The sequence below is a fragment of the Teleopsis dalmanni genome, chromosome 2 (assembly GCF_002237135.1).
Source record: "Teleopsis dalmanni isolate 2A chromosome 2, ASM223713v2, whole genome shotgun sequence".
NCBI classification, from domain to species: Eukaryota; Metazoa; Arthropoda; class Insecta; order Diptera; family Diopsidae; genus Teleopsis; species Teleopsis dalmanni.
The window spans coordinates 194136022-194149509 of record NC_051847.1 but is presented as its reverse complement, the minus strand read 5'-3'; the positions used below and the strand labels follow the sequence as shown (position 1 = coordinate 194149509).

General features: G+C 27.7%; 1 protein-coding gene across 1 annotated transcript; it reads right to left on the bottom strand.

Moving 5' to 3' along the window:
* Positions 1 to 1737: 1737 nt before the first annotated feature.
* On the bottom strand, positions 1738 to 4593 carry LOC119681432. Its single transcript, XM_038094619.1, has 3 exons — positions 4389 to 4593; positions 2600 to 2662; positions 1738 to 2539 (listed from the first exon to the last, which is right to left on the bottom strand). The coding sequence occupies exons 1-3, from the start codon at positions 4389 to 4391 to the stop codon at positions 1754 to 1756; spliced, it is 852 nt and encodes a 283-aa protein (XP_037950547.1). The 5' UTR covers positions 4392 to 4593; the 3' UTR covers positions 1738 to 1753.
* Positions 4594 to 13488: the final 8895 nt, after the last annotated feature.

Below are 13488 nucleotides of genomic sequence, written 5' to 3'. Positions count from 1 at the left end.
TGAAGTGAAAAGTATAAATGAGGAGCTAAGTGCATCTAAGTGCATTTTATCTGAAATGAAAAATATTGTTTGTCAAATGAAAATTTTCCACTTCAAGTGCAACAGTGGCAGCAATTTAAAATCTTGTCAGTGCAATTTAATTTGGCTTCTAATTCTGCGTTTACAGAATATTTTTTCCTTCTTAAATTATTTTATTTCATTTACTGAATTTTGAGAAATTTTATATAACCTTTAAATTTTTTTATAGAATACCTAGGTAAGATGAAGGGTGGGTATTGTTCTCGTTTTGCGGGCTATTTCTAGTTTAACACATTTAGTTCTTCAGTTGAAATTTAGTGGATTGTAGAAGTTAAGTCTCAAACATCTGTCTGGTCACTGAAGAAACTTCATCTGTACATAGAATATGAATAGAATATGAATATGAACATAGAATATGTTATAGAATATGACTCATAGACTCCATCTCCTCCCGGGCATGCCAATTTAACAATAGATATTAACAGATTTTTGAGCAATATGGGCAAACTAAAGAGATATAGAGAGATGATAGCCCTGTGCCTTATTGGAGAGCATGAAATATATACGCTGACCATTATTGTGTGCTCTTTATTCTATTTTGTCTTTTTTTGTTTTTGAGAAATTTGTATAACGTGGTAGTGTGCTCTCATAAGGGAGTAGTCCTATGCTGTGCTATAAAGTTTTATATAGAACTTCAAAAATATTTGTAAGGGCCATGTTCTGTAAAGCCTCTCCAACGCGGCAAATTTGGCTCTTTCGGTCTATGGCGAAAGTGCATGTTATGTAGACTATCACATCAGTATTGCCAATTTCGTATTTTTACAATATTTTGGTACTTTTTGGTCATGCCTAAATTTAAAAGAAAATGTAGATATTCTGACTTTAAATTTGCCACCAAAAATAACCAGCAAGAAAAAACTCATAGTGGTTGTAATAATGTGTTGACTTATTATTATATTTTCTTAGACTAATTGTTAACAGTACTTACAAAATTCTACGCTTTTCCTTAAAATCGGTTCAAACTAAATGACGAAATATCATAATAACCAGTTCCTGATTTATTTTTCCGATATATGTATATATACATCGAAAGAATTTTTAAGAAAACTGCGTTTCATATTATATTGTCACAGAAATCAAAGAGTTATTAAAACAAGTGTTCTAAAACAGTATGGTTTCCCAAATTAAGATGTATGCCCAGATTAGATGTATGACATGGCAGTAGAAGAATATTTTTTGTGGAAATAGTAAAACAGAAGCAGAGGTTATTTTCATGAAATAAGTAATGAGATACCGCACCATATGCATGAATAATAATTATTTACTCAGAAAAAAATATAAGTAATAATAAAAAAAAAAATAATGAGATCTCGCACCATCAGTACGGATAGTTAATGATAAATTGCGTATTCTGCCTATAGATGCACATCTACCATCTATTCATCATTGATGTATCACATTAAAGATGATGTGGTTTTAGGGAATTTCACTTTTTGCAATGAAAAAGGGTCCCTAACTATATTATGCAAATGCTTCTTATAAAAATGGTTTTATAATATATAAATAAAAAAACAAGTTATATTAATGTTTATTAATATTTTAATTGTTGTAACTGTAGTAAATGTTGTAACTTTAAATACTTAAAAACAATTTTAGATTGTTTTTGAATTAAGTAAAAATGAAAAATAAAATTATAAATGAGATATAAAAAGTTGTTCAAATTTACATAATGGACTTACTCTTTAACAAAAGAATAATAACTTAATTCATTTAATAATTCCAATTCTTTCTTGGTGGATTCCAACAATTCAATTGTTTCTGCACCAACAGCAATCGAATTCTCTTCAGTTGCACGTACTAAAATGTCTGTTAGTCGATACAGCTCATTGCCTCCACGTTCGATAAGAGATCCGTGAATTGGTTTGTTGATCTTAATAGTCTTAATTCCATTTTTTTTGATATCAAAGCCAGATGAATTCATTTTACTATCCGAATATTTACTTGAGGTCATAATAGCATTTTGTTTTTTTTGAATTCGTTCCTTGGTGGTATCAATAAGATCAGGAAAACGATTATCCAAGAACGATAATGATTTGTTAACAATATCATTAGCCACTGCAATAGCTAAGCCTGGTATAACAAATTTTGATAGCGGTGGCAGTGGTGAAATTGCTTTTGAAGCAACTTCCTCACGTTTTAAGAAAGCATTTGGTATATGTGCACTGTCGCATACAGCCTTCATTGCCTTAAAATCAATATATTCCAGGTGAGGTCCAGAAGTAATGTACATGCGTTTTGCACCCTCTTGGTAAGCTTTTTCGATACGTGCATTCAATTTTCTTTCGTACTTGAACCATTTTGATCGATGATAATAATACCACTGTGCAACACAATGATGAGCAGTTTGCGAATAATCTGGACTGTATTTATTTTGTTCAATGATCAATTCATTTGAAATACTTTCAAGTACATGTGCAACATTTATCAATGTATTTCCTTCATCCATATTGGTTTCAGTGAGCTAAAATGCAAAAATAATTAAAAATGTAATGTTTTAAAAAGTTTTAAGTCGAATACTTACCAAATTCTGTAAATTGTGGTTAAATTGATTAAAATTCTCAGTACGGCTTAGGAAGATTATGTGCTAATAAAATACAATTTGAAACGTTTGACGTTAATAATTTTTACTTTTATAAAAATTTAAAATTTCTTTAAATATCTGACTAAAAAGTTTTAAATTTGACAATGTATCTATAGCAACGACTCAGCACTCAAGTAAATCGACTGTATGTCCGTAATTCTAGATACATATTAGTTTCTCATTCTTTAAAATTTTTTAGTTATACCAATCAATTAAATTTAATTTAAAAGGTGGAATAAAATCTCTCAAGCTTTTAATTTTTAAAATCAGCAGAAATTGTATTATAATTCCAACTATAAATTTAAACTCTAAAGACCTTCGATCCTACTACGAGTTGCTTGTAAAATAAACAAATAGAATAGAAATTTATCTGTTTTGCTTCAGACTGCATTGTCAGTCTCAAATTCCATATGTATTTTTTTATCGCTAATTGGTCTCTGAATCTTTTGTTTATTTACTCAAGAGAAGTAACAACTTAAATGAGTCGTGAATGATCGAACGATTTTGCGACTGAAAAGTAAACAAACTGAAGTTCGAGACTTTTTAATAATAGATATGCTCTTATATGGTAGCAAAATAATATTTTGATTGAAATGTACATTACACTTTTTTCGCACTAAAACTGATTAACAGATATACACAATTTTTTATTTTTATTTTTATTATGTGTCGATGGCAAATTTAAAACAGAAACGTAAATAAATAATTAAATCTGTATATCATTTACCAATTTTAAAATCCATGAACACATTTAAGTTAAGCTTATACTCTCTTTTACTATATATTACTAAGTTTTATAACTATTAAAAAGATATTTTTAGCTCTACCGACACTCAACTCAACTCCGTTCACACAGAGTTTTTAGAACTAACTATCGGGTGATCAAAATACCAATGATGTTAGTTTCAAGTCCAGTGACTTGATTTCTTGTTGTACAGAGGTCTTTGTTAATGCAATGGACTATAACCAATATTCTGCAGCGTCAAACATTTAACAGAATTATTGAGTTAAAATTAAAATACTTAAATGAAATTATTAAAATGTATTCTATAAATTTAGAATCTTCACTTATATCAAGTATAGTATCTACTATATGTAACACTCAGGTTAAATGACAGACGAAGACGAAATTTTCTGATTAATCGATTTCTTGATACTGATTCAACGCTCAGTCTTAAGCATTTTTAGTATCATTCAAGAAAGAAAATCTAATAACGACACTCAAATATGATAGTCTGCACCTTTGAATGACAAGCAATCAACATGTTGGCGTGCTCACCATTCAGCTTCTCACCAACATATTGTGCATGATAGTCTGTCACCCAAAAACTAGTATTTGTTATTCAAAAGCACATTTTTGCATGGTTACACAGCGTGAGTAAACACCCCTATTCTTCAAAAATTTTGATTGAATGACAACTTTTGAATGTGAGCATATTCAAGTTCGGTCGCTAGAATATATTTGAACAAGAGAGAACGCAACTTGAGAGACATTCAAAAATGATAGCCAGCACCGCGCTTTAGTCATATCGAAATAGCTATTATAGTGGTTTTGCAATTGACTTGCTATTTGCTTTGAGATGGTCACACCAAATTAATTTTCTATTTAAACATATATTTTTGCTTATCTATAATATTATCTTGCGCAAAGGTGATAAAACTATATTAATTTCTTTTATATATTGCGTTTGCTAACATATATTGTATGTAATAAATATATTAAATTTACCATATATTAGATTTTTCAATTGATTTCCACACTTCTGATTTCATTTGGTTTTACAAAAAGTTTTTGTTTCAAAAACATATGTTTCCTTCGATGAAATGTGAACAAATGTGTGTTCGGTGAATGCGACCACAAGAAATTATTAAAAATTTTTTTTATCAGCTTCAATAATAAAATTTTGAAGAGCACAAATAATCAGAAATTCAGCAACTAGTTTTGTAAAAATATATTTATTTTTGGATTAGTTGACCTGGTATAAAAAATTCGATTACCTGTCAAAATATTTTAACTTCGAAGTAACATGCTCAGAAATCTCGAATTGTCAAACTAGAATCAAGTAATATTTTCTTGCAAATTAGCTCTGTCATAAAAGCTGAAGGACTAAGTAAGTTAATAGTAAATTAAGTCGCATCTAAACGGTTAGTTTAGTACTTGATATATATGCAGATTCATGTTGGAATTAATGATAAAATTTTAAACACTTTTTTAATACTCCAACATTATCATATAGCATTTTATATATGTTAGTAAAAAATGTATTTATACATACTCTATATGTGTATACTTAAATGGTGTTTACATTAATATGGTTGTATCATTCTATAACAGTTTCACTAGTTTTAACGAATAAAACTAGTTATGAAGTGCTATGAAAATGCAGGGTTGCATTTTAATTTTAAGTGCTTCCACAGTTTGGTAATTACTGCATAAATCTATTTGGCACTTAAGGAATACGAAGATAAGCAATTAGAATATTATAGGGACTTATACAAGTATAACCTATCACAAAATATATACATTTGATTTAAAAAAAACGAAATTCCAAAACATTTTCAATAATTCAATAATAATTTCAATAATTAATTCGTTTTGTAATTTGACAACATTGTTGTGTACAGTGTCTTTAAAATTGTAGCTCAGCAAAATTTTTACTATTTTCTGTTCCCGTGCCCAAGATCGAGTAAGGTCAAAAAGTTTTTGAGAGTGAGTCATTATTTTGTAGTGCACATTTACTTGAGTTTTACTTATTAAATATCTTTGATTAAAATTCATGTAGAGTCAAAAAACAGCTGATTTGTGCTATAAATGTAAATCTGAATATTTAATAATGTCAGATAAATTAAAATAAATAATAGGTACTCTACATATTATGAAGTATAAATAATATGAAACCATTGTCATAATTAATATGAAGTCAAATAAAAATTTATATAAAATTTAAAACTCATAACTTCTTTATTTAAATAAAATGGTCAGTAGAAAAAAAAATAATATTTTATACCAAGTCATGTATAAATATTTATACATAACATATGACATATATTTTCTATTTACAGAAAATTTATAAACAAATTAAGCACATACCCTGTAGTGCTGAGTACAGTTTTAAATAAAATGAAACTTTTGAATAGGATTTTGGTATAGTACAGTATTTTATACGTACTAAAAAACTACCTTCAAAAATATTTTTTCTAATCAAAAGTTTTTTGCTTTCACATTAGAAAACTGCTGGAAGAAGGTAACCTCTGCATTGAGCACAAGATTTGCATTTTAGAGATAATTTTTTTTTTCTTTTTTTATATATCTATTATCTTTTGGCTTACAAAGCAATGTGATGTCCTTCATGTAAATGCTTCAGGTACTGCAAAATAGATAAAAACTCTTTGATTTTTCAAGAACACTGCAATTCACCATTTGAAGCGATTACATGTCCATGAAACAAAAAAACAAGAACATTTTTAGTTGGACTTAGTAAATCCATGTGCAACGCAAAACTGGGTTGCAGTTGCATTTTTCATTCTTGCATTCATTCTTGACTGAGATTTTACGATTTACGTACATTTACTATGGAGTGAAGAACATTAAAAATATGCTGCATTACTGCTGTATCCTTTTGAATCCTTTTTAGCAGTTTCAGCTTTTACATCTATGCTTTGTTTACATTGTAAACAAAAGTCACGTGCTGGCCGATTTTGTTCTCAATTATTCCGCGCATGTGCGGATAAAATAAAATATATTTAAAATCTTTTTAAAACATTTAAAGAATTTAAGAGTAAAAGTCAATTCAAGCTACTTTTGTTTTAAAATTTAAATGAGATTAGCTTAACTTTTTACAAGCGAGGAGTTTATAATATAAATCCTTTATAAGCAATGATTTGTGTTTTAGATCCCTTATTCAATGTTTTTATTTATTTAATAAAAAATAATTTTTTAAACTATATTTATTACTTTAAATTTCATTGAGGAATATATTGTGAATACCAATTAGGTAAATAAAAAATATATTAAGTGTGTAGATTGCTATGATAACACAATAATAGCAATACAAGTTGAAGACATTATTATTATTATGTTGTGGGCTTTGCATTGTGACCTACAGATCTATTGTGTCTTTATCATGCATTCATAGTATTTCTTTAAGTCCACTTTCCTTGACAAATAGTACTATTTCACCTATTTTATTGAGTCTTATTTTGACACTATAGGAGTTCGATATCATCTATCATCCGATAGAAACTGCATACCTAGATATTACTTTCGTTTATAGATCAATGTCAATAAAATTCTCAGAACCTGCTTTAGTGTCTTTTTCTCTACGTTATAAAACCTGCAAACTTCTTTAGAGTTAATTATCTTCAAGTGATTTTAATTGCTATAGTCCTGGTTGATGAAGTTGAATTTTTGTTTTGGTGTATATATTGGTAAACAACTGTTGAATTGTTATTGCATCTTTAAGAATTACTATATGGTGTGGCATTTGGTCTGCAATAGCAATAGTTTCTGAAAAATGGCGTAGTATTACGCCAAATAAGAACTAATTTATTCAAGATATTCACATGGAAGACACATGGTTTAAAAACAAAAAAAACCAAACTTTCAAAGCATATGTTTTATGTTATGGTCAGGCTATTCCAGTTATGTGCCGAGAAGTTATAGATAATGGATTAAGAGCTGTAAGATGAATAACTCTGTATCATTATGGCATTCATGATCCCGAATAACGCTCTCAGTTAACGAATAATATATTTAAAATTGATATCTGATATTGATATATTGATATTTGAATAAAACATATATTCTCTAATCATAAGAAACTACATCCATATTCAGGACTGTGAAAAACTGTAGATGCAAATTCTAAAAATATTGCGTTTGTTTATAAAAAGTATGAAATATAAGGATAAAAATATTTTCTAAATATAACGAAAAATTAAAATAAGTGCGTTAACTGTATCTTGAAGATAAAATTTTACATAAATTATTCGTGCATCATCAAAAATGTACTAAACCTTAATTTTCTGAAAGTTTCGTACGCTTCACACACAATTTTAATCATTAAAATTAATTTTCTTTGCTTCTGAAATGTAGAAAACATTTCAAGCTAAATTTTTAATTGAGTATGTGAGCTGAAACTTTGAATGACATGTCACAAAAATATCTTCTCCTACATCGCTTCCGTATCTAAAATTAAATATCAGTTTTAGAAAGTTTTTTGCAAAATGTTAATTTTCTTGAAATATTTTAACATTTAAGATGTTTGTTGGTATTTGTTAAAGATATATATATGAGCATGTATAAATGTATATTATTTGTATTGAGTTTTTGCATATTATTCATACAGATTTTGATATATATAGTACTATATACAAAAGTGTTATGAAAACGGATATATATAGTCAATTTTCGAATGTTCATATCTATATGTGAAAGTTAAAAAATTTTATAATAGAAATTGAAATCAGAACTATATAAAAACTATATAATTAATGAATTCATAAGATTTTAGAAAGTTTTAACATTTAAATGGTGGTTTTGGTATTGATACTTCTAATACTAGTACCTCTGATTTTCAAAGCAATGGAAAACTTGACTTTTATGTGTTAATAAAATATTGGTTTTTAAAGAAGATAAATTCTAAATGAACCCTTAAAAAATAAAAAGTGACGAAAAGACTTGCAAGCAATGAAAGTTTGTACAGCCTTGGCTTCTTATGAAAAAACACGATTAATCATCGTTTCTAAGTGCAAACAAATTTTGTGCGGACTACAAACTTATTACAAAATTCGCATATTTCCTAAGACCATTGATAATGAGTACTTGGCAATACTTGAAACAGCGTTGTGTGGCTAGCCAAATTTCAATAAATTAACTAAAATTCTTGCTGTTGTCTTTTCATTTCTATTCGAACCCTTCTAAGTTTGAAAATGTTTCTTTTCGTTATAAGAAGCGACACTTTCGGAAAAAGAAATGAATATTAATTAACCCAATTATATATACTCAATTATATATTCACTTTATATATAACTTGGAACTTGTCGATATTTTATAGTATTATTGTTATAATGTACAGTCCAACCTCTATGTAGCGAACCTTCGTATAACGAATTCCTCTATCTAACGAAATTTTGTTGAATACACAACGATTTTTCAAATTTTTTCATATATTTGAACCTCTCTATAGTGAACTTCTATAGTGAATTCCTCTCCATAATGAAGTTTTTTCAAGTACGCAAGCAAATTTTTGCATATAAAAGAACGTCTCTGTAACGAATTTATTCAATTGCAAGATAAACACTCAACTAATACATTATAACTTATGATAAACTTTTTTATACACAAGCTGTGTCATACTCGATATGAGCTTGTGGATATGTTATTCGGTTTATAATAGGGAAGGGCACATATTTGGTTCACGACTGGAGAGGAATTTTTAAGTCTAATAACATGTTGGAAATGTTTCTTGACAAGGAAAAAGTTAAAATGTTCAAACAAGCAAAAAGAACAGTTTTTTTTAAGTTAAATAAAATAATAAATTATAAAAAAGAAGAACTCTATAACGAAGTTCTCTCTATAACGAAGTTTTTTGCAGGCACCAACGACTTCTTTATAGAGAGGTTTGACTGTATAACCAAAATGTTGATATTACTTTATTGCTGTATTGTTTGAAATTAATTCATATTTGATTCAAGAGATTTTACCAAATAACTGGAAAAAATTGTCTCTCAAATAATTTGTCTAAAAATTTTAATTAATCTCATCCGCTCTTTATATGTATCTCTATTTATGTGCACCGCAAAAGACAAACTTTTATTAATTTATCTATTTCTTTAACAAAATGTTCGTTTTAAAAGTGAATCTTTGATATAACGCCAATTTCATTTCATTATAATATTCCTTGTGTAATTTATATAGTATGTGTAATTCATTCTTTATATTTACACATACATATATTCCCCAATGGATGTTCTAGATGCGCTTAAAAGGTTGGCACATTGCACATTTATTCTGAAGTATAAAAGTTGCTTCGCTTAAGGGGTTTTGGTACTTTTGAATGTTTTACGCGAAAGTGTGTTCCTAAAGTTAACACTGCGTATGAGTGTTTCTTTAGCTTGTTTTCGGTTAACTGCTAACGTTTAGAAGAAACGCTCAAAGGTTTTCGATTCTTTAGATGAATTTTGAAATAATTTTTCCATTTATTTTAAGAGGTAGTTTCATATCGGTGTTTTGTGCTCTATGAGGACATTTTAGTAATGTCAACAATTTTAAAAAAATTTTTCTTTTTATAAGCATAAAAGTCTAATAAAATAAACTATTTATGTTAAGCATTCACTCTTTTCAGTAAAAAGACTTTGAATAAAGTTTGGTGGACATAAAAGTGAATAAATTAAGTCATGAGCAAAATTATTGTTGTTTTCATTGTAAATTATAAAACTGAGAGTGAGAAAAGCTACAATATGTCGGTACAAATTTGGTCATGAGAGCCGAGGCTATCTGTGCCTCGTCATTTAGACAAAGCAGTTTTATTCAGTAATAAATGTCAATATTTGTTATTACAAGTTCTGCGACACTCTGCATAATATCGAGTAAAAAACATCTTATACCCATCACACCCTCATGAACACATTCACTCATGAACACCCAAAAGTGATCATTTGGACGAGCCCATGACATTCTACAAAACACGGCCGTTAGCAATATAGCAATGCTATTCTGAGAAAAAGTTTGTCGCTGTGAGTAATGTTAAATCTTTTCCGAGTTAGTGTACTTTTACTCTTCGATAGCTAAAGGGGTTTCTGCAGAGTCTCATCCATCTCACTGAGTAATTTGTGTATTCCTCATAAGCTTCGTGATTATTCAATGACTGATCTAAGATTTATGTACCACCCCGTGCAGTTAGTGATTACTCTAAGATTAGATACCACTAAGTAAGGTAACCTGTCGGTTTTCGCATATAGCTTCAGGGCTCTGTACCTTATGTATTTTTTGACCGCATCTATTCTGTGTGTAAAACGATATATTAAGTACTTGCTTCACAGTTATCTTCGTTTCATATTACGTAGGTGATCAAATAATCGTTGGATATCTTAATCGCTTGCGTACATGGTTCTTAATAGAATCTATGGTTTTCGATTGATGTTCATGAGTTAAAGATGAAATAACTTGAAATTTTTTTAAAAAATATATAAAAACTAACCATAAATATATAGGAATTATATGTAAGTTATATATATGCATTCAGACCATTACAGTATTTTAACAATAATTACAGTGCGTTTTTGTTTATTTCAATAATAGTTTTTAATTATATTAAATCACAATAGAGATAAAAGCTCTATTGTTATTTATTTTATATTCACTACATAAAAAAGTTAATATGAAAAATGAAGAAAGAAACTTATTTACACACTTAACTATCAATTTACGAACTACAAAAAGAGAAAAGAAACTTCAGCATTAATCTTCTCTAAGAGGAGTTCATGGAATTACTCCAGCATAGAATTTAAATGAATAGTTCCATTTTAAATGCACACAAGTTTTGATATTCAAGACTTAAATGTTACATTGCCTTGCAGTCGTGATAATTAAGTTCCTAAATGACACTTTTTATCTTAACTACATTTCCATTTAAAATATACGGAAGGCTAAAATTTTATCTAACAATGCCGGGTGTTGAAAAGAAACTTGCCGTCATTTTTCCCAACAGCGCAGCTTTTAGTCTGGCTTTTTTTCTGAATTATGGTAATTGTTTTGTGGCTGAGGTGAGATCTTAATTGCGTGTTTCCATGATGAGATTTGCATTTGAAATAAAAAGAAAGTCTTGCTTTAAACACTTAAATATCAAAAAAAGATACAAAACAATCTAAAAATAAATGGCTTCTTTTCTATTTATAAACTGCATTCTGTGCGATTTTTATAATTCGAGAAATGGTAGTTATGATTTCTTTTTAAGCATAATTTCCATATATTTGCTAGAATTCTACTAATTTAACATAAGATTTTATGTTTTAAATTTATTTATATTTTATTTTAATAAATAAAAATATATGATAAAATAGCTTACAGTATATTAAAATTCAGTATAAAAATTTAAAATTTTAAATTGTGCATTTTGTTAGCTTCGTTAAATAAATTAGTTTTTTTATAAACCTTAGTTTTTAAAATGAACAAATAAAATTTTTAAAAATAATGATAAAAAACTGTCTGGGTTGTCTGGGAAGGTGTCCTTATAACAAATGTGACTATGAGATAACATTTTGCACTTCCGTCCTTTTTTAAAAATGTTTTATAAAGACAGACTGTGGTAGCAAAAAGCCATTTTAAGCATAAAAACCACAAAACTATAAAAATGTATAAGAAAGGAACAAAGGAAATGCTGTGGTAGGTAAAATTATTTTATATGAAATTAAATTTGACTTTAATATTTTGTATGCCTTCTTAATTAAAACTATTTTACTGAGATTATTTTAACAAAAATACTATTTAAATATTTTATATAATATTGTTAACATTTGTTACCAATCTGTCACACAGAATATTTACAAATGATATAAACAATTCGAAGAGAACGAAGATAGCGTTGAGGACAAAAATAAGCCTGGAGGTTTATCGGGATCAACTCATAAACAACACGTTAGTGACATTAAAGATTTGGCCCTCAAAAATTGACAATTAGGGACCTCGTTAATGTATTTCATGTATTGTATGATGTATAGGATCAGTTCGGAGTGTTCAAAAAGATGTTTTGTACCAAAAAAATAAAAAGGCGTCAAATTCTATCAAACATTGCACACATTACTGACTATCTGGATAAGAAGAAGTATGATAGCTAAAGACTTGCATGACATTTAGATGACATGCAAAAAGATACCTAAGTTAGGGGCAGACAATTCTTGATTTCTTACATTTTGATAATACACTATCTCATGTTGCATTGGTGTTTCAAAACCATTTCCAACAAAACTCAACTCATATTGTTTCATAACCATACTGTGGAATATATTCAGTTTATAGCCACATATTCTTAATTTAATACAGATTGTTTTTGTTTATAGGTATATATATATATATATATTTCCATATATTTTTTTTATATTTAAAAATATTAAATTCAAAAAAATATAACTGAAATTTTATTATATTTTGCAGGAATTCCAATTACAATTCATTTATTTATTTTGAAGGAGATACTTTCGTTTGATACATTATGGATGCAAGTAAGATAATTAGTTAAAATTAAATTTAAATTAATTTATTAAATTAAAAACTAAATATTTTAATATTTTTTCAATTAATATTGGATTATATTAATATATAATTAATATATTATTAATTAACATAAATTTATAATATATATAATATATATTAATATAATAATGCAATATGTAATATAAATATTATTTATTTATATTGGTTCTCTTGTTTGCAGTATTGGCTAAGTTTGAGGATACAATTCAATCTATTGTTAATTTAGCAGAATCCATAACACATCCAAAAAAGAAGAGCACTGATGCCTGGGCTGCTTTAACAACACTTGAATTGATGCTAATGGCAGATGTGGCTTTGTGGCTATACTATGAGAGTGCAATGTTCGCTGCCAGAAATGCTACAAAAAATTAAATTCGAAGGACTTTTCAACAGTAACTAATGTTTCAAATGTTATAGCTGTGAACTATATGAGTTCCATAATTCTTTAGAAAATGTGTACACGTTTCATATATATTTTATAATAAATTAGTAATGAGTTAAAAATAATTTATGATATCTTATTTAAATTTTAATTTGTATTTGTATATGGTAAAAGAAGAGAAAAAATAAATAACTG